This window comes from Aricia agestis, chromosome 18, assembly GCF_905147365.1.
Source record: "Aricia agestis chromosome 18, ilAriAges1.1, whole genome shotgun sequence".
Lineage (NCBI taxonomy): Eukaryota > Metazoa > Arthropoda > Insecta > Lepidoptera > Lycaenidae > Aricia > Aricia agestis.
The window spans coordinates 11,896,601-11,919,235 of record NC_056423.1 but is presented as its reverse complement, the minus strand read 5'-3'; the positions used below and the strand labels follow the sequence as shown (position 1 = coordinate 11,919,235).

General features: G+C 36.0%; 2 protein-coding genes and 1 long non-coding RNA gene across 3 annotated transcripts in view; 1 reads left to right on the top strand and 2 right to left on the bottom strand.

Annotated features, from left to right (window-relative positions):
* The window catches only part of LOC121735823 (chromatin target of PRMT1 protein-like), a 100,849-nt gene that overhangs the window by 11,824 nt on the left and 66,390 nt on the right, over positions 1-22,635 (top strand). The window lies entirely within an intron of this gene.
* On the bottom strand, positions 4,964-8,718 carry LOC121735820. Its single transcript, XM_042126782.1, has 3 exons — positions 8,607-8,718; positions 8,194-8,240; positions 4,964-8,085 (listed from the first exon to the last, which is right to left on the bottom strand). Exons 2-3 carry the CDS (start codon positions 8,238-8,240, stop codon positions 5,886-5,888), a joined length of 2,247 nt encoding a protein of 748 aa, XP_041982716.1. The 5' UTR covers positions 8,607-8,718; the 3' UTR covers positions 4,964-5,885.
* LOC121735826 lies at positions 8,956-9,511 on the bottom strand. Its single transcript, XR_006036917.1, has 2 exons — positions 9,261-9,511; positions 8,956-9,109 (listed from the first exon to the last, which is right to left on the bottom strand). It is a non-coding gene; the product is annotated as an uncharacterized LOC121735826 (long non-coding RNA).

Sequence of the window (22,635 nt, the reverse complement as noted above, 5' to 3'; positions counted from 1 at the left end):
CACTCTCACGTCACCAAATACACACCAAAAATGTTTCTAGAAAAAAACTAATGTTTTAGGTGGTAAAAGTTTAGTTTAAAGACCGATTACACAGGCATGGATTGCTTAGGCTTGCTTATATATTAAGAAGCCGGCGAAAGACTTTGACATACCACTTTATCCCACGTTTTCTTTCTAATAAATACATGGAAAGTTTCTGATCCTTGAGGTCAACACCGCCCATGTACCGGTTGTACTCGTGAACAACCTCCGGTTTGTCGACGTCCTGACCTGCTCGTCGGCCTGGAGCCATATTAGCGTTGTGGCATGTCGACACTGTGGTAACAAGCTTTACGTCTTTCCACGCGACAACGGAAACGTCACCACAGTGTCGGCTTTCCACAGCGCCTTTTTTGCACCCGTTTTTCCTGCAAAGTTTTGATCTCCGGAGGACAGTCGACACGCCGGCGGTTCAAAGTTCCGACCACGTCGGTCCTCTGGGATTTCAAAAATCTACATAAAGTGACTGAATTATAAAAGTTATCCATAAAGAGCTTATAGCCCTTACCAAGATAGTCCTTGAAAAGTTCAAGAACTATTTTGGCTGTTGATGACCTGAAACCATGGTCAACAGTGGTACCTAACGTACCCTTCCCGGTATAAATAATTATATTTAATACGTATCCGGTTACCGCCTCGCACAGTTCGTAGCTTTTAATGCCGAATCGTGCTGCTTTGGTGCGAATGCATTGGATCAAACTAAGGTGACCCTTCCAAAGCAGCAACGATTCGTCAATGCTGACTTCTCGGCGAGGCGTGTAAGCGGCTTTAAACGCGGCGTTTAAACGGTCCAAAACCGGCTTAATTTTTGCTAGCTTGCGCTCGGGACCACGGCAGCTTATGCTGTCGTTGTCTACAAAATGTAGGAACCGCATTAGGAGCAGAAAGCGGTCCTTGCTCATTATGGTCCGGAATCCGGGCATGCCCAGGGTTCCGGTGCTCCAGTATTCATCTACTCGACCCCGTACACACATGCCCATCAATATCATCACCGCGATTAATCTGTAGAGCTCGGCTACCGTGGTCTCGGACCACTGATGTAGCCGGCTTTTCGGCGGTAAATCTGCCGCAGTCTCAAAATAAGCCGAAATCTTATTTTCGGCGAACTTATTTGTTTCCGCCTCGATGAGTTCCATGAGAGGCTCGTCAAATAATTGAGTGAACAGCTCTATAGGGCGTGTTCCCTCAATTTTGGGACCAGCACTCTCATGGAACTCCTCTTGAGCGCCCCGAAATAAGGAATAATCATCCGTCCAATCAAATATAGCATTTGATTGGACGGATTCTGCGTCTTCGAACTCCTCGGGTATATCCTCATCCTCCTCCGCCTCACTGCCCGAATCAGCAAAAGCCTCGACAAGTGCGTCGTCGACATCCTAGCAAAACATGCAACCACATTATCCCATAGCACCCATAAAACGGTTAATTGCTTAACAATCATTTATAAGAACTTAAACCCACAACTCAAATGATTGCTGATTTTCATTCCTACTAAATAATCAATATTTAGTAGGAATGAGATATTTTATAATATTAGTATGGATTAACCCACATCCCCGATCATGCGAAATAAAGACAATAAGATTAGTCAATTTAGTAATAAAAGAAACATGCTCACAGGTTCCTCGGACGGCTCCTCCTGCATTGCGTCAAACACCATCAAGTCGTCCGAGACGCTGAGGTGCTCAGGGCGATAACTCTGTAAAATACATTTACATACTTGAATGTTAACCTATAAAAGGCCGTGATCACCATGATTACTTCTTATGTTTTAAAAATGTAGCCTATGCTGAGGGATAAATGTTCCAAATGTGTTATTTATAACATACCATTATGCGCCCTGATGCACTTCTTTGCAAGACCACATCATCAATGACCACCAGAGTTCCCTCCGGCGTACGGGTCACCTCCTTCCCGATAACTAGAGCGATCGGGGTGTCCATTTTCCTGAAACACAAACAAATCTATTCGGAAATAAAAATTGTTTGATTTCCGAATAGATTTGTAACAAATCCTTTCAGAACGTTGATACCACTGGTGCCTACTACCGGTTTGGGAACTATCCCGGCGAGAAGAACCGGCGTAAGAAAATAGTTACAGGAATTTTTGTAATATTTTTTTATGTTATGAACAATAATTACAATATATTCAGATACTAAAAAATATTTTTAAGAGTAAAAAATACTGAAAAATATTTAAGTGTTATATTTTGTAGTAAATTTTTACGTAGGGACCTAGGTAATTACTATTTTAAGCTGAAAAATAACTCCAACATGTTATTATTTTCGTATGAGAAAATGATTTTGGTATTACGTATGTATGAGAATTTCGATGGCACCCGGCCTCTTAATAATTAATAAAAAATTAATTAAAATAATTATTGAAGGTAAATTTACTTCTATATATATATATATATATATATATATATATATATATATATATATATATATATATATATATATATATATATAAATAGTAAAAAATAATAGTAATAGTAATTACAAAATACTCAGATACTAAAAAATATATTACGTATGTATGAGAATTTCGATGGCACCCGGCCTCTTTATAATTAATAAAAAATTAATTAAAATAAATACTACTAAATATTTGAACACTAAAAATAAAGTAAAACACTAAAAAATGTATTAATAGTAATTTACTACAAAATATTTAAATAAGTACTAAAAAATATTTTAGTGTTATATTTTGTGGCACGCGGCTTCTTAACAAAAATTAATTAAAATAAATACTACTAAATATTTGAACACGTAACACTAAAAAATGTATAAATAGTAATTTACTACAAAATATTTAAATAAGTACTAAAAAATATTTTAGTGTTATATTTTGTGGCACGCAGCCTCTTAACTTGGAATTCAATTGTTTACGCGGTCGAATCCGACCGCTTGGGAGTTTACGAAAAATAAAATAAAATATTACATATTGTTTGAATTTCTGTACCATGCTGTATGTTTGCGTAACGGTCCGTTCAAAAGTTTTTGCATTTATACAAAAAAGATGGCGGACTTCTTGTGTATGTGTGCATGTACCGCAGTGCAACGTCATGGAAAATTACGATTTTGACTACTTTTACGTAATTATTATCAAAATGATAGTGTGAAACTAAAAAGAGAACAATATTTTACACTTATTATATGAAGTATCTCATAGGAATACAAAATACTTAGGCGTAAAAACACTAAATCTTTCCCTTACTGACTGAACTGAATGAACATGCAAACTTTGTATATCACTTTTATATCGATAAATGAATAAAACCAACGAAAAATTTTACGTGTACAGGTAGTAGAATACCTAAATATTAATAAAATGTATCATTTTCTAACCTTTAGTAGGGAAAATCCAGTAATTCAACACTTTTCACAAAAAACGATGTTGACTCGTCGACATCGGAATTTGGAAAGACTTTAGTCCGCAAATGGCGCCTAAATTTGACAGATTGAATAGAGGTGAAAATAGTCTGTGGTAGATTATTTTACTGGGAATACGATGCAAGCAATAAAACACAGTAATACTTTATGATAAGATTTATTTCAGCGAAAACAATGACCCATGTACCGCCCGCACAGATCTGTGCTCCCGCCGTTGGAGGTGCTTGCACAGATCTGTGTTTCAGCGTACGAGAGGAGAGACCGATTACACAGGCATGGATTGCTTAGGGCAATAAATAAAAGAGAAATTGCTTTACGAATTTTATTGAAAATATGTCTTCTTTAGGAACAGGTATGTTTTTCCATGGATGTCTGTCTTAAAAAACCTGTGGAATAAAAATAAAACACATATTAGCAGAATAAAAACAGTAATAACATCAATTAGGTATCTGGTTTTAGGAAAACTATATAATATAGGCTATTGTCTAAAAGGATTGGGATATTTTTATAAATTTCTAAGATACGCCGCGCGAACCGTTGGTCGCCCGAAATCTCAGCAGATGACGGGTACGGATTCGCACGGCGCGCCGCATACGACCGGGCGCTCGTATGCCGAAGCGCAGATCTGCGCGGCATACAGAATGTTCATATTTCATCTACAATATTTAGTAGGAATATTTTTTTTATGTACAATATTATAATATTACTGTATACTTTACTTTACCTCAGTCTAATATTTAGTAGGATTTCTTTTATGTACAATATTATAATATTACTGTAAATTATCGGTATATGGAAAACTTATCGTATATTTTTAGGAGTAAAAAATGATTACGAACATTAGAGGTCGAAATATTGATTATTATTTAGTAGTGAATTTACCTTCAATAATTATTTTAATTAATTTTTATTAATTATTAAGAGGCCGCGTGTCATCGAAATTCTCATACATACGTAATACGAAAATCATTTTTTCATATGAAAATATTTAACGTATTTGAGTTATTTTTCAGCTTCAAATAGTAGTTACCTAGGTTCCTGCGTAAAAAAATTACTACAAAATATAACACTAAAAATTTTTTTTTAGTTTTTTATACTATTTTTACGCAGTGACCTAGGTAATTATTATTTTATCAAAAGTTATGATTCGAGAGTTGGAGTAGGTATGTTGTATGATGTATTTATCATTAAAAAAAAAACAAAACAAATTTATAAAATATCTTTTTATTCATAAACTTATAAGAATTTTGTTACCTACGTTGCCTAGGGGAGACCGGAGGCAAAAGTAACAAATTTTCTTTACGACCTGATTACAGAAAATTGGAACATCATATCAAAAAAATTCTTTTGCACAGCCATTGGAAATATATCTGGCTATACAAGGATCATGCGCAGGTTTTGATACCTGTTATTTTCGTGGAGTTATTACAGGATAAACGAGGAGAGGGAGAGTGTTACAATTGCCGCCTACCCGGGGGCAAAAGTAGCAAATGTTTGAGACAAGAAAAAATCGATTAATATTATGAAAATGGAAAATATTTATTTATCAATCGGTTTCTTATTTCAGCCTTAATTAGCCTAGATAAGAATTAACAACAATATTTAAAATTACATCAAACAACAACATAAAATAGCAAGCTATGCTAAATTTTTAACTAAGCCTTATTTCGGGCTCAAAATTAAACAGTTCCATACTGATTCAAAACTATTACAACTATGCTAATTATTATAAACTTAGATGTAAGTTTTGGGATTCAAAGTTAATTTTTCATTTTGTATGAAATATCGTTTGTTAAAACTGCCCCCGTGTTACTATTGCCACCAACATCGTAAACAGTAAAACGAGCGCCAGAGAGAAAAAAATCTTAAAATTAAACATTATGTTATTCAATTACTTTAAAACATTATCTCCAATAATTTTGTACCTAATCATAATAACTATACTGAAATCGGGATTACTAGTCGCTAGCGGTCATGGACTTTCTGTCAAAAACGTGTCCTTTTCCATACAAACCGCGATTGACAATGAAGTGTCAGATATTGTCAATCGCAGTTTTATATGGAAAACGACAAGTTTTTGACAGGGAGTCAATGACCGCTAGCGACAAGTAATCCCGATTCCAGTATAGTATTTGAACAAAAATATGATATTGAAAAAATATTATAACTTGTCATTTCACACAATAATCAACAAATGTCTACTAATAATAACAAAATTAAATAATCAGTCATTCTCAGTCTTCATATAGTTTCATTTGTAGGAAAAATAATTAAAATCACAGCTATCGATATCTATACCTAATTTTATCCTTATCAAATCCTTCATATTAATAATTCAAAAAGTTATAGGATGGTATTAATGTAATGTACACCATTATATAACTCTTTGACGGTCAAACAACAAACAGAAGTAGATGAGTAATCAGTCTATGTTAGTCTTACTATATTAGTTTAGTCTGAATCATTAGACTCACAGTTATGGCACGTATAACTAAAACCTATCTGTGGAGTACAATCTTCGTGAGCCCATTCGTGACATTCAGAGCATTGTATCCAAATTTCGTTGCTCTTGCTATTGGAATAAGCCTCCATACAAACTATACAAAAATATTTTTCTTCGTCGCTTTCACTGTCTGTTCCTTTTTCTTTAAGATTTTGTTTATTTATCTTTTTGCCTTTTGTGTTTTTAGTTTTATTTAATGATTTTTTTACACCTTCAGCATTCTTTTTCCGTAGTTTTTCTTCGTGTGCTTTTCGGATGGCTTCTTTTTCTGGAGTGTCTGTGTAAATTGCACTTTTTCCTTTCTTTCTTCCACGGGTACTGTTCTTTCTCGGTGGTGCCTCTGGCAACGGTCGAACGACATCAGGAGAAAAATGTACAGCACGTGAAGAAGAAGGCAAACATTCCATGGAATAAGATGTACCCATAACCGGAGTGCTCGGTCTAGCTTGATAGTCTACTGCTCCTGAAAGTACCATCTGTTTTGCTTTCTTTGACTGAGTGACTTCACTTTCTAGCAAATGATTAGTGACTAGAGTCTCATTAGGTGAGTTATGACATGTGTTCATTAAGATCATAGGAGTTTCAGAAAAAAGAGATTCAACGGGCTTATCAAAAGCAAGAGGATCATTTGAAGATGCCAAATACCCCAGAGTGTTAGTACTGGTTTCAGTTTTTCTTGATTTTGTAGTTTGAGTGATTGATGCAAAAGCATTGCCAGTGGTCTGGTTGGTAAGTATATCCAATGAAAGGATTTCAGCATGCGAGGTAGAAGCTTGAGGTTCAATGTAAGATGAGTCAACTAGGTTGGCGGTCAAATGGTTAACACGCTCCCCATGCGTTGGTTCAGATATTTCGGCAGGCCAATTACAACCAAGTGGGTCACTAGGAGACGGTGAAAGGGCCGGTGGAGCGACTGTGCAAAATTCGTTTGTGGGTTCTACTGGTTTTGTTAATACTGGGTCTGGTCGATCTGTGACAAAGGAGGGATTATAGTCCATTTCATCAAATATGTCTCTATTGTACGGGTAGATTCCTGTTACTCTAAACCCTCCTTGAATATTTTTTGGTGTTAAAGCAATTGGGTAAGCAATGTTGACTATATACGGTATATCATGTATGGTCATAGGTCTGCCGGGGTGACTACGCATCCAAGCAGTACATGCACTGTTAATAGCTTTTTTCAATGGTCCATTGACTGACCTGCCAACCGGTTGCAACTTGTGCGTACAGTGTGGGGGAAATGATAGCATAACAATGCCATTGCTCTTGCAGTAATCTAAAGCTGCGATAGTAATGTGGGAAGGATGATTGTCTAACGCTAGTAACACTTTGTGGTTCAATGATGCATTAGAATAGATCACGAAATGTTTCAAGAACAGTAGGAATTCTCTTTCTTCCATCCAACCTGATTTGTTTCCTGCCCCGATACATCCTATGGGTCCATCGCGTACAAAATGAGGTTTATAGTTGACCCTTGGAAACACAAACATTACTGGGATAGCGTTTCCTATAGCGTTTACTGCAACAGTAATGGTCACTAAGGTACCACGCTCACCCGACGTCAGCGCACCGACCTGTCGCATACCCTTTCTAGTCACTATACGATCCGGCTTATGGACTGTTGTAACCCCAGTCTCATCCATGTTATAAATGTCTTGGGGTTCAAATTTATAACGATCTAACACCGTGGCCAGGTGGTTAAAAAATGGTTCGACATTATTTCGATTAAAACTCGTAGCTCGTGAAAGACTGGTAGCTTGAGCACATCGAATAGACAATTCCGGGTGACGTTTCATAAATCCAGAAAACCAATCTTCGCTAGCAAGCTCCTTATAGTCCCATGATTTTGGTCTAGAAAGATGGAAATGTTTTGCTAGATCAAAAGCTAATCGCCGTACTTCTTTAGGGGAGAGGCCGAAATAAATGTCCGCTGTTCTAATCAAATAATCACATATCAAGTCTTCTTGATCTTTTGTGAAAATTTTACTGGCCGGATTATAACCCATCGTTACTATTTGGCCCTCTGAGGCATTTTCTTTTTTTTGTTTATACCTTGTTAAGGAGACGTGGCACAGGTCAAACATCCTTGCGGCAGCACGAATGGAGCGGCCTTTAGAGACCTCCTCATAGGCTTGTTCATATAAAAATTTTGTTAAGTATTTAAATATGTACGATAATATATAAATGTAATTATTATTGTAGTCGCTAATGACCTTGGCTGTTGAAAAGCGACTTAAAATAAATAAATAAAAAAAAAAAACTTTCGTACCGCGATAGGTTTTTCTTTGTCTGTTTCTTGGCATCTAAAATAAAAAGAAAATTCAAAATATTCATAATACTCCACTGCATTATCTTAGAATATTTTTTTCTTAAAACATTATAAAACATTCACTAATTTTAGTAATAGTAAAATATTATTATTATTCGGTGTCAATTGTAACACAGGGTCAATTGTTACGTTACAATCGCCCCCTAAAAATGTGTTGCAATTGCACCGGAAGGTGTTTACCTACAAAATATACTATATCTCCTAAAATACATTAAATCACACGGATATTCAGTAAAAAATAAAAACTTTAATCTTTTAGAAATCTACTTCTCAGTTTGAATTTAATGCAAGGAGCCCAGAAATCTATAAATCTCACTTTAAAAATTACGAAAATTCTTACCTTGAGTGTCCGAAAAATAAAATGGCGTTTAACATGCGACCGGCTTGCGCGGTGGCTCGCGCGTGACTGCCACTATGAGGAAGCCTATTACGTGCGTTTGTAACACCCACTTACTTACGTAATTCAGTGATTACATTTTGCAGTGCATATAAAATGACAACACAAAGGACTTCATAATTCTAAGAACAATAATAATTAATTACATAATATAACATGTTAATGAAGCCTTTAATAGTGTGTGAATTAATACATACAAGTACCTAATTCAGTAATTCACATTTTGCAGTATAGCAGCATAATGTGGGATATATTTGAAAAAGCATACATAGTTCTAAAGAAAAGAAACAAATGGGCAGAAACACAAAGGGCTGCATTTTTCAAAATGTGAACATGATCACACAAACATTTAAATTAGATTCACTTGAGTCTTGTTCATCATGACGTCGCACTTCTCTTTCAGCTGACCTCCAGCAAGCAGCACAAACTCTTTCTAATCTTGAGATCTGAAAAGTGATATATCATATAGTAATATATTAATTGTATTGTTAAATCTTATAAATAATTGTGACAACAAATAAAAATATTTTATCAAATTATTTGTGAATCCATGTTTATATTAATAAGATATATATAAATATAAACATAAAATATTACCAAATTTAACGATCTCTCTTGTCGATCTTGTCGCACAGATGATCGTCTCGCCAGGTCAACCAGGCGGCACCACGACTCGCCATATCTGCAACATAAAAAAAAAAAGGAAAAGTTCACAAAATACAGCATGACTGAGAGGGAGACATGTTCGATACTCGAGGACGTGATATTAGGCTATTATAGTAAAAATAAGAATATAAAAAATAATATCAATTGATCACTGAGTAAATTTAGCTTAAAGTTAAATTTACTATGTGTCCATGATTAATTTATTTAAAGGAAAATATGGTCTACAATTAAGTAGCCAATTTTATTACATAATTATGATAATGAGAATCGACTACCGAGTACTCTCCTTAAGTAGGTATCGGTCATGTCTCACAAGTCAACTGTATAAACAAGCTTATTTACAAATAAAAACAAGCTCTGCGGGGCTAAAATTAGCAATTCCTCTCAATCAATTCAGAAAATGAATTGTCAAAACTGTCAAACTAACAAAATATGTCAAATCAGTACAAAAATACAGAAATTAATTGCAAGTAGAGTTGCAATTTTCGATTTTAGAAAAATGAATCATATTATGATTCATATCATGATTCTACAAAGCGACCATTTTAGCCCTGCTGCTTATTAAATGTGAAACACAACAAGTTCGCCTATTATTAATTTAGCTATACTAATGGGCATGTGCGTAAGAAACTCGAACTTTTACTAAAAATATGAAAAATTACAATTACTGGTCCCGAGGCAATAAATAAAATATATTAAAATCGAACGAATCGAGAAAATCGAAAAATAACGAAGAAACTAATCGACCACCGGTTCGGGTACGAAACTCGCACTTTTACTAAAAACATAGAAAATTACAATTACTGATCCCGAGGTCCGGTTCGGGTACGAAACTCGCACTTTTACTAAAAATATGAAAAATTACAATTATTACTGGTCCCGAGGCAATAAATAAAATATATTAAAATCGAACGAATCGAGAAAATCGAGAAAGAACGAAGAAACTAATACGACCACCGGTTCGGGTATGAAACTCGCACTTTTACTAAAAATATGAAAAATTACAATTATTACTGGTCCCGAGGCAATAAATAAAATATATTAAATAAGTAATAATAATAATAATCATTTATTTCAAGTATCCCAGACTCGAAATAAATGATTATTATTATTATTATTCAATATATTTAATATACGACAGACTATATTAAAATCGAACGAATCGAGAAAATCGAGAAAGAACGAAGAAACTAATACGACCACCGGTTCGGGTACGAAACTCGCACTTTTACTAAAAACATAGAAAATTACAATTACTGATCCCGAGGTCCGGTTCGGGTACGAAACTCGCACTTTTACTAAAAACATTGAAAATTACAATTACTGATCCCGAAGTCCGGTTCGGGAACGAAACTCGCACTTTTACTAAAAACATAGAAAATTACAATTACTGATCCCGAGGTCCGGTTCGGGTACGAAACTCGCACTTTTACTAAAAACATTGAAAATTACAATTACTGATCCCGAGGTCCGGTTCGGGTACGAAACTCGCACTTTTACTAAAAAGATGGAAAATTACAATTACTGCTCCCGATGCAATAAATAAAATATATTTTTATTCAAAAAGATTGAAAATTACAATTGGTTATACTAAAAAGATGGAAAATTACAATTGGTGGTGTTGATCGCAAGAATCAGAAACACTGTAATAAATAATTGAATATATAAATAAAAAACGTGGAATATTTACACAGCATCACCTTGATCCACCGTGCGTTTTTCGCGTAACTACTAACTTCGCGTGGCTTTTCTGATGTTGCGAGTGTGCATGGGCGACGGTAGTTGCTTTCCCGTTTGCTCGTTTGACACCCTTTATTTTATAAAAAAAATATACATAATATATAATAATATGTAATACCTATATATTATATATATGAAAATATGAAATACCTACATAATAAATAAAATAGATTAAAGGGTGTCTAATGTATGGAATTCTGTCCAACATTGACCAATACAGAGAAAAACTTTGCAGTGGCCACACATTGTATTACAATTTTTCCTAACGTTTTTGGACAAGCAACGGGCGCAACGACCTCGTTGATACCGAACTTGTTTACTAGAAGTTCTAGAAGCTTCTTTGTGCTCAGGAAAGTGGTTAACCGATCTGTCGAGTCGGTTACAGGGCTCTGCATGGCGAGGCCCTGCTCGTCTCACCGAGTTTTCCCCAAACTGAGAACAAAGCTCTTCTGCCAGCTTATACCGAAACTGCCTGTGCGTCATTTTTTTGTTTTGGCCAATGTTGGAGCAATATATAATATAAGAATTTAGAACAGATATATTAAGAAGCCGGCGAAAGACTTTAACATACCATTTTATCCCACGTTTTCTGTCTAATAAATACATGAAAAGTTTCTGGTCCTTGAGGTCAACACCGCCCATGTACCGGTTGTACTCGTGAACAACCTCCGGTTTGTCGACGTCCTGACCTGCTCGCCGGCCTGGAGCCATATTAGCGTTGTGGCATGTCGACACTGTGGTAACAAGCCTTACGTCTTTCCAGGCGACAACGGAAACGTCACCACAGTGTCGGCTTTCCACAGCGCCTCTTTGCACCCGTTTTTCCTGCAAAGCTTTGATTTCCGGAGGACAGTCCACACGCCGGCGGTTAAAAGTTCCGACCACGTCGGTCCTCTGGGATTTCAAAAATCTAGATAAAGTTATTGAATTGTAAAAATTATCCATAAAGAGCTTATAGCCCTTGCCAAGATAGTCCTTGAAAAGTTCATGAACTATTTTGGCTGTTGATGACCTGAAACCATGGTCAACAGTGGTACCTAACGTACCCTTCCCGGTATAAATAATTATATTTAATACGTATCCGGTTACCGCCTCGCACAGTTCGTAGCTTTTAATGCCGAATCGTGCTGCTTTGGTGCGAATGCATTGGATCCAACTAAGGTGACCCTTCCAAAGCAGCAACGATTCGTCTATGCTGACTACGCCGAGAGCGAGGCGCGTAAACGCGGCGTTTAAATGATCCAAAACCGGCTTAATTTTTGATAGCTTGCGCTCGGGACCACGGCAGCATATGCTGTCGTTGTCTACAAAATGTAGGAACTGCATCAGGAGCAGAAAGCGGTACTTGCTCATTATGGTCCGGAATCCGGGCATGCCCAGGGTTCCGGTGCTCCAGTATTCATCTACTCGACCCCGTACACACATGTACATCACTATCATCACCGCGATTAGTCTATAGAGCTCGGCTACCATGGTCTCGGACCACTGATGTAGCCGGCTTTTCGGCGGTAAATCTGCCGCTGTCTCAAAATAAGCCGAAATCCTACTTTCGGCGAACTTATTTGTTTCCGCCTTGATGAGCTCCATGAGAGGCTCGTCAAATAATTTTGTGAACAGCTCTATAGGGCGTGTTCCCTCAATTTTGGGACCAGCACTCTCATGGAACTCCTCTTGAGCGCCCCGAAATAAGGAATAATCATCCGTCCAATCAAATATAGCATTTGATTGGACGGATTCTGCGTCTTCGAACTCCTCGGGTATATCCTCATCCTCCTCCGCCTCACTGCCCGAATCAGCAAAAGCCTCGACAAGTGCGTCGTCGACATCCTAGCAAAACATGCAACCACATTATCCCATAGCACCCATAAAACGGTTAATTGCTTAACAATCATTTATAAGAACTTAAACCCACAACTCAAATGATTGCTGATTTTCATTCCTACTAAATAATCAATATTTAGTAGGAATGAGATATTTTATAATATTAGTATGGATTAACCCACATCCCCGATCATGCGAAATAAAGACAATAAGATTAGTCAATTTAGTAATAAAAGAAACATGCTCACAGGTTCCTCGGACGGCTCCTCCTGCATTGCGTCAAACACCATCAAGTCGTCCGAGACGCTGATGTGTTCAGGGCGATAACTCTGTAAAATACATTTACATACTTGAATGTTAACCTATAAAAGGCCGTGATCACCATGATTACTTCTTATGTTTTAAAAATGTAGCCTATGCTGAGGGATAAATGTTCAAAATGTGTTATTTATAACATATACCATTATGCGCCCTGATGCACTTCTTTGCAGGACCACATCGTTAGTGACCACCAGAGTTCCCTTCGGCGTACGGGTCACCTCCTTCCCGACGACTAGAGCGATCGGAGTAGCGTCCATTTTCCTAAAACAAATCTATTCGGAAGTAAAAATTGTTTTATTTCCGAATAGATTTGTAACAAATGCTTTTAGAACGTTGATACTACTGGTGCCTACTACCGGTTCGGGAACTATCCCGGCGAGAAGAACCGGCGTAAGAAAATACTAAAAAATATATAAATAAATAGTAAAAAATAATAATAGTAATAGTAATTACAAAATATTCAGATAAGTACTAAAAAATATTTTAAATAGTAAAAAATACTGAAAAATATTTAAGTGTTATATTTAGTAGTAAATGTTTACGCAGGCTCCTAGGTAATTACTATTTTAAGCTGAAAAATAACTCCAACATGTTAATTATTTTCGTATGAGAAAATGATTTTGGTATTACGTATGTATGAGAATTTCGATGGCACCCGGCCTCTTAATAATTAATAAAAATTAATTAAAATAATTATTTAAGGTAAATTTACTACTAAATATTTAAACACTAAAAATATATATAAATAAATAGTAAAAAATAATAATAGTAATAGTAATTACAAAATATTCAGGTACTAAAAATATTTTTTAAGAGTAAAAAGTACTGATAAATATTTAAGTGTTATATTGAGTAGTAAATGTTTACGCAGGCTCCTAGGTAAGTAATTACTATTTTAAGCTGAAAAATAACTTCAACATGTTAATTATTTTCGTATGAGAAAATGATTTTGGTATTAATTAAGTATGTATGAGAATTTCGATGGCACCCGGCCTCTTAATAATTAATAAAAAAAATTATTAAAATAATTATTTAAGGTAAATTTACTACTAAATATTTGAACACTAAAAATATAGTAAAACACAAAAAAATGTATAAATAGTAATTTACTACAAAATATTTAAATAAGTACTAAAAAATATTTTAGTGTTATATTTTGTGGCACGCGGCCTCTTAACTTGGAATTCAATTGTTTACGCGGTCGAATCCGACCGCTTGGGAGTTTACGAAAAATAAAATAAAATATTTGCCTAACGGTCCGTTCGAAAATTCTTGCATTTATACAAAGAACATGGCGGACTTCTTGTGTATGTGTGCGTGTACCGCAGTGCAACGTCATGGAAAATTACGATTTTCACTATTTTTACGTAATTATTATCAAAATTATAGTGTGAAACTAAAAAGAGAATAATCTTTTACTCTTATTATATGAAGTATCTCATTGAAATACAAAATACTTAGGCGTAAAAACACTAAATCTGACTGAACTGAATGAACATGGAAACTTTGTATATCACTTTTATGTCGATAAATTAATAAAAGCAACGGAAAATTTTACGTGTACCAGGTAGTAGAATAGGGTAGACTGGGTACGGTTGAAACAATTTAGCTTTTATCGTTTATAATTTTGTTGTTTATGAACCGAATGACGATAATGATACATGAAATTCAAATATGAAGTTTTGCTTACGATACGGCTGTACTTCCCGGGTTATTATTTTTAGAAACATATGAAATTAAAAAAAAAAGAAAATTTGTTGCAACCGTCCCCATGCCAGGGGCGGTTGAAACAGCGATTGGGGTCAATTGAAACACATACAAATACTAAGGAAAAATGTCTTATTTATCATCAAAACTAATTATGGCACTACATAACGACATTAATCAGTCTTCAAGGTTTCATCAGCCTTTGACAAATAGTAAAAATTTAAAGAATTTCTAAAATCAAATAAAAATTAAGAATAAAATTAACAGTTTGAATAAACTAAACAAAAACTTTTCATCTATCAAATAAAAATTCAAAATAAACTAAAGAAAACACTTCTTAAATAAAATAAACATTGAGAAATAACTTAAAGAAAACATTTAGCTTACAGACTAATCAGAGTATTCAGAGTCGCAATTGTGGCAAACGTAGCTAAGACCACCTTCTGTGCATTCTTCGTGAGCCCACTGTTTGCACGAAGTACATTGAATCCACTTTTCGCCGGATCTGCTCTCTGAATAGGGTGCTAAGCAAACAATACAGAAGTATTCTTCCTCATCAAATTCTTCCGATGACAAATCCTGCTGAGTATTTTTTTTTTCCTTTTGAAGTTTTTCCTTTGCCTTTTTTTCCGTCTAATCTTTTCTTAACTTGCTTCGCTTTGGTCCGTTTTGATTTTTCTTCATCCTCTTTTCTTATCTCTTCTTTCTCCGGTGTATCAGTATAAATAGTTGATTTTCTAGTTTTTCGCCCTTTATTACATTTCCTTGGGGGTGCTTTTGGTAATGGCCTTACTGCCTCCGGAGTAAAAACGATACAATCAGTAGTAACTTGTGCACTTGTGGACGGTCTTGGTGAAATTTCTTGATAAATACCGATGCTGCTATGACTAGGTGGTGTATTTATAGTTTCTACTGGTTCATGAACGTTTACTTGCTGGATTATTGGAACTGGTGAGTCAAGGCGAGCTTGTTGTTCAACTGTTGTCGGGAGAGAGCACTGTAATTCTTAACCCTAGAGTCCTACACTATCTGGCGCACATGTTATTCCTACACTGGGGTACTGGGGTACCCCATACTAAAATGACTGTAATTCTTAAAATGAAAAAACAATTAATGAAAATTATTTTTATTATAAAAAAATAGTATTTTGAGATCACAAATCAGCCTTATTAATCTACGATAAACTTAGTTTGAGCATTTTGTGCAAACTTTTACTTGATGCTCTAAGCAAATAGGTATTTTGCATCTTTGGCACATAGTCCTGGTTTTTCTGTCCTTGGACCTTGGACAAAAGCCACACCGTCCTTGTGTGGCACGAGAGGAAACAGGGGTTGTAGGATCTAGGGGTTTTTTGATGATTGCTGCGATGGAATCTTTTATATCCCTCCTCAAAGTTGGCATTCGGTAACGGTCCTCCAAATGTTCATGAATAAGTTCCAAGCCTAATTGTTTCAAAAATGTTCACCGAAAGTTTATTTTTGGCTAATAAGCCAAAAATAAACTTTCGGTGAACATTTTTGATTTCGAACATATTTTGTAAAGAACCCAGGAATTAATTCCAACTGCATTCAATAGCCCATAAAATAAACACATTGGCCAACGCCTGGTTTTTCTTTGGACGGAATATTTTTTGGCCATTGCATCAAAAACGTCTACACCTCCTTTAGTTTTATTATAAAAATTAATTATGTCTGGCAGTTGTATATCATTGTCTTTATCTGGAGAATCATGAAGAGTAGACAACATGATTATGACTTTTTTCTGACTTTTTTTCAAGGGGCAGTAAGATAAAAGTGTCAGCGGTCCGTCAAATGCAAACATAGCAGAATTAGGTACCCGGTCTTTTAATTCTAAAAATAATTCTGGAATATCGCGTTTGTTTTTGCGTGTTGTGCCGACCATAGTCAAGTCTTTATCGAGTAGTTTCTTGGCTAAAGGGATACTGGTAAACCAGTTGTCCATGGTGATATTACGACGAGATCCTTCTATTGGCTTTGAAAGTTCTACAGCATAATGCTCTGGAACTGATAAGTTTGGCGGTGGATTTGTCTGACCTACATATACAATAGCTTTTAACATATAAGCGGTTTTGGCATCACATATCATCAAAATTTTAATTCCATACTTATCTGGTTTTGATGGTATATACATTTTGAAGAGACATCGTCCCCGAAAAGACAATAGTTGTTCATCGATAGTGCAACAGTCGGATGGCGAGTACAATTCCTTACAAACTGCAATAATTTGCTCAAAAATATACCGAATCGGAGCTAAACGGTCGCTTGCACGTCGTTCTTCACGTGTTTCCTTATCGTCAAAGCGAAGACAATTAGTCAAAAACTCGAATCGACAACGGCTCATTGTTGCTCTGAAAAGCGTCACTCCAGTATATTTGTCGAAAATTTCTTTAGTGCTCATATCGTTCATTTTAAATACTCCAGCTAAATAAAACAGGCCGAATAAAGCTTTAAGTTCAGTCAGAGACACGGGTTTCACAAAAGAAGGCATGCTCGGCGTAGTAGTTTCTTCACTATCTTCTTCTTGAAATCCCTTATAGTTCTTACGCTGTACTTCGATCTCGGCGTTGGTATATTCCACGATTTTGCTCAACACTTCATTAGAAAAATAAAGAGACCAACCTTGCATTGGCTTCGTAATGTCCTTTGCTGCACCTTTGTTACCCATCACGTGCATAATGATGTTACGTTGAGCGATACGACGTCTAGTTGATTGTTCGCCGCTCCATTTATGTCTGTTGTTCTTTCCTTTTCCATAAAGTACTCTCGGGACCTCCAGTACCCTTACATTGCCTTGCCTTCTCAAATTCTGTGAAAGTTCTTGCAAAGTCATTTCATCGTCACTGCTATGATTTTCCACGTCCAACACTGCATTTGAAGCCTCTTCTGAATTACTGGTAAACAAAACATTATAATCTTCAACTGTTACACGAAAATCTTCGATCAAACCATCCGGCTCGTCATCATAACCTAGAGTTGACAATTGCCTATAACTACTCCCATCTTCTATTTCTTCATCGCTAGATTCGTGGTTTAGAATAGAGTTTATTTCTTCGTCATTCAAACTTCTGACAGCCATCTGAAACCAAATAAATAAACTTCATCGAATTCTACTTACATAATGTCTTAAAAATATCAGTATTTCATTCATATATGAGTATTTATTTTATAAATAATAAAATACAGGGTGTAATAAGACCACTTCCGATAACTTTGGGGTATGATTATACTACATTTTCTGATTACGAATATGTATTTTTTTTTTAATTTTTTTTTAATTTTTTAAATTTTTTATTCTTTATTTTTTATAATTAAAACCCTTTAAACATGATAATAAACCACATAGAAAAATATTTTAAAATTTTATTATTTTTACCCCAATAAGCATTTGCAAGCGCGCGGTCAACGTTCTCGTGTTCCGAGTAGGTACAAACCCGAGAACGTTGACCGCGTTAATCAGCTGTTAGCTCCGCCCTACGCACGCTAAGTCGAAAGGTCGTATGCGACGAATGACGATACACTACGAGTTACGACTTACGACAGAACACACAGAAACCCTAATGTATGTCTTTTCAATTTCAAACCCATGAAGGTCACCATGACGTGGAACTTAGAACTCTGACCTCTGACCTCTCATCTAAGCTACTTGCAGTGTTAAGAGTTTAATGGTAGCTCATGTAGAAAAATGTAAGTATCTGTCTGTGCATGTGTAACAACTTACGACAGTATGGCAAACTTCTAAGATTATTAGACTCGTTAAAAAGTTCATCGTAAGTAACGAAACCTATGCGGATGAACTGTTTATCCGCAATCGTCACTTATCAATCGAAATAACAGATGATACACGAAAAAACCTCATACATAAAACTGGCAATTAACTTACGTGAAAAATGTTGAGTTCAAGTGTTCTTACTTCTTTATGCATTTTGAAAATAGTCCTTAACACCAAGCAATAAGACCAGTCACCACCAAGAACGTCAAAAAAACTTCTCGTTAACGAAATGTATCACAATTCACACCACAAAGTATTTTATTACAACTGAAATAATAATCAATTATTAACACTTTACACAATACTACCACGTTTTGATACTTGAAGTAATTGTTAAAAAATCAAACTTATCTCCTAACAACTCTAACAATCTATTACCTCAATGCTCAAATGGCTACTAAATTAAAAAATCTATTTTAATTTTTGAAATAATGTTCGTCGTGTATCGACTTTCGGAAGTAGTCAAAAGACACCGACAAAAGGCGGCTTGCTTTGATCGCGGCGCCGACAAAGCGCGCCGCTCTGCAGGTGCCGACGCACGTGTCGCTAATCCATTTCAAGGACAATCTAAGTGTTGTACCCTATAAATTCAATACTATTTAGTCGATATTTAAATTACCATTAAATAATAAAAATTATAACTATTATTTAGTAGATCTCATCTCATTTTTTAAATTCGATACCTACATTATCGTGATAAAGTGATTGTTATACCGTGGTACGCGTTATGCGCGTCTAAAATACTTTAATACCTAATTAATTAAATAACTTTTAATTATTATCGCTTTTCTTAATATTGAGTAGGTATTTGTTTATTTTTAGTTTGACAGTAATCAATACGTACTCGTATGTAAAACAATTAATACGATTTATCGATAAAAAAATTATCGATTACTCAAAATATTCACATTGCACAGGGATACATCCCTATTATTTTACAAAGTTTTTTCTTCAATTTTGTTCAGTCGGCTGTCTAACACGCGCCGTGCTGGTGTAGGTACTGTGACGTTTTTGTTTAAGTTTTGTAATTTTACGTTTAGATGTTGTCATATTATTGCTTGTTTTGTGTATTGTTAACTATTTTTTTTATGTTTGTAATTAATAACGGGCCGTGACAAGATACGTCCGATGAATGTGCGATGCTTTAAGGAACAGGTGAACATCGTCGTCGATAGACGATAGTGCGGTTTAAACAGTGCAATAAAAAGTGTTTAAAGAATTGGAATGTCTCCTGTAATTACTTTTGTTAAGTGTTGAATAACTCTGCAATCTACATCGAGTTAGATGGATCATGGAACACAGTTCGAACTGCATTTCATAAAAGCAGACAGCTGATCACAGGTCAGTGAACATGTTATCACGTATGTTTTCCATTGATAGGTATTGATAGGTGCAGTAGGTAACTGTGTATGTATTTTTACAGATGTGTAAATCGGATGATGATCGGATGTGAATTATGATTTCTTTTCCTTTTTGGCCGGAAGTAAAAACTGAGTATTTTTGAGTAAAAACCTGAGAAACGGTAATTAATAAATTGTAACATTTTGTTAAATCGTGAAAACTATTGTAATTTAATAATCATTACAATATTGGTGGTTTATTCACTACCTACGGGCTAGGGTATAGGGCACACCACGATCAGCTGTTTTGTCTTAACTCATGACTAGCGCAGAGCCGCGCGCGCGGTATTCGGCGCGGGGGGGGGCCGGCTCGGCCCGGGGTTTCATTCATTGGCGGCGGGCGATATTATCGCGCATTAACTGCACGCATTATACATTGCGTGTTGAAAATTTTGACTATTTTAAAAACTGGCGATTACATGAAAATTTCTTGCACCAATGGATATATCTCATGCCCTATAATAACCCCACGAAGTTATCGGAAGCGGTCTTTTGACACCCCGTATATCTGTATCTATCTAATATAATATAAAAATAAGTCAGGTTTGCCTTCCTGACGCTATAACTCCAGAACGCACGAACCGATTTCCACGATTTTGCATTCGTTGGAAAGGTCTTGGGCTCCGTGAGGTTTATAGAACAAAAAAAAAGTCAGAAAAACTTCAAGAGAAAAGCAGGAAAACTGGGTAAACAGGCAACATTCGCCGGGACAGCTAGTACCTACTTATTATAAAACAAAGTCGCTTTTATTCCCTCATGTCACTTTGTTCCAAATGTCCCTATAATCTTTAAAACTACGCAACGGATTTTGATGATTCTTTCAGTGTTAGATAGCCCATTTATCGAGGAAGGCTATAGGCTATATTTTATCACGCTAAGGCTCAATTTCCCCAACGTCTGTTAAAGTTAATGCTCGAATTAGTACCACTTTATCTCTCTCGTTTTTCATACGAACGAAAGAGAAGACATGACATTTTAACAAGCCATTAACACTAACAGACGTTGGTGAAATTAGGACTAAGACTAATAGGAGCGAAGAAATACAGGAAAATGTGGAAAATTATTTGAAAGGGCTAACTTGAACGCGCTCTCAGGAACTACTGGTTCGATTTGAAAAATTCTTTCAGTGTTAGATAGCCCATTTATTGAGGAAGGCTAGAGAGTATATATCACGCTAAGACTAATAGGAGAATGTGGAAAAAACGGGGTAAATTATTTGAAAGGGCTTATCTCGCGTACTACTGGAGCAATTTTTATGTTATTTGGCTCAGATAAGAAGTAGACCACGTGAAGGATCATAGGCTATCGATTTTAATCATTTTTTCAGTGGCTATATATTTTATACCCGTGCGACGCCAGGGCGGGTCGCTAGTTTTAATTAAGTAACTTGTTATTATAACGCGAGTGTGTTTATTATGACAAAAGCCCCGCCACCCGTGTATAGATACCAGCACTAAATTTTAATTATTATTTTTAATAGTTTATAATATAAATTATAAACTATTAATATAAATTATAAACTATTGAGAATAATTAAAGTTTAGTATTTTTTTTATGAAATAAGGGGCAAACGAGCAAACGGGTCACCTGATGGAAAGAAACTTCCGTCGCCCATGGACACTCGCAGCATCAGAAGAGCTGCAGGTGCGTTGCGGGCCTTTATAGAGCGAATAGGGGAGGGTAGGGATGGGAAGGGAAGGGAATAGGGTAGGGGATTGGGCCTCCGGTAAACTCACTCACTCGGCGAAACACAGCGCAAGCGCTGTTTCACGCCGGTTTTCTGTGAGAACGTGGTATTTCTCCGGTCGAGCCGGCCCATTCGTGCCGAAGCATGGCTCTCCCACGTATTTTTTTAGTTTAGTAAATAATATTATTATTATCCTCTTGAATTATCCTCCTGAATTATCATGCTGTATGATGAAAATGAGCGTTCATCATGCATGCTGCATGATGAAAATGAGCGTTCATCATGCAGCATGTAATTCACGTAAATGAATGGTCATGCAGAATTAACGTGTACGGGGTACTTAAGACATGGCGGCCCTACGCGTAGACAAATACGCAATCGATACGCAAGTGGCCATAATGAAGTGGGCGGAGCTAACGCAATGCGTATTGGCATCCCCCGAAATCAGGTGAGTGTGACGTTATGTGGCGTGATTCTTGTGCTGCGTTTACATGCAAGTTGCAACTTGCCTTGCAACTTGCACGACGACTCGCCATAGATTGTTTTGTTGCGAATAATAACGACCGTCTCTTGACTATTCCATTTATCAATGAAAAACTTGACTAGAGCTTCTTTGAACTTGATATTTTTCAAGTCCTTCGCAAAGTCTACTAATCGGATTTGCTGAGGACCGCTGATGTGGTAGTCCTTATCGTCATTCACACTGTTGCGGAGAGTATGCTCATAGTCTTTAATGGAAGGTCTAAAGTACCGATCAAAGACTATGGCAATTTCATTTCCTTGATTTTTACTAAAACTGCCAAGAGTTTTTTCGATACATCTCCAAACGTTCGAGGCATGT

Coding starts and splice junctions, on each gene's coding strand:
- LOC121735820 (XM_042126782.1), bottom strand. CDS start 8,240: ATGCCAAGAAACAGACAAAGAAAAACCTATCGCGGTACGAAAGTTTT. Junction 8,086..8,193: donor TATCGCGGTACGAAAGTTTT/TTTTTTTTATTT, acceptor ATACTTAACAAA/ATTTTTATATGAACAAGCCT.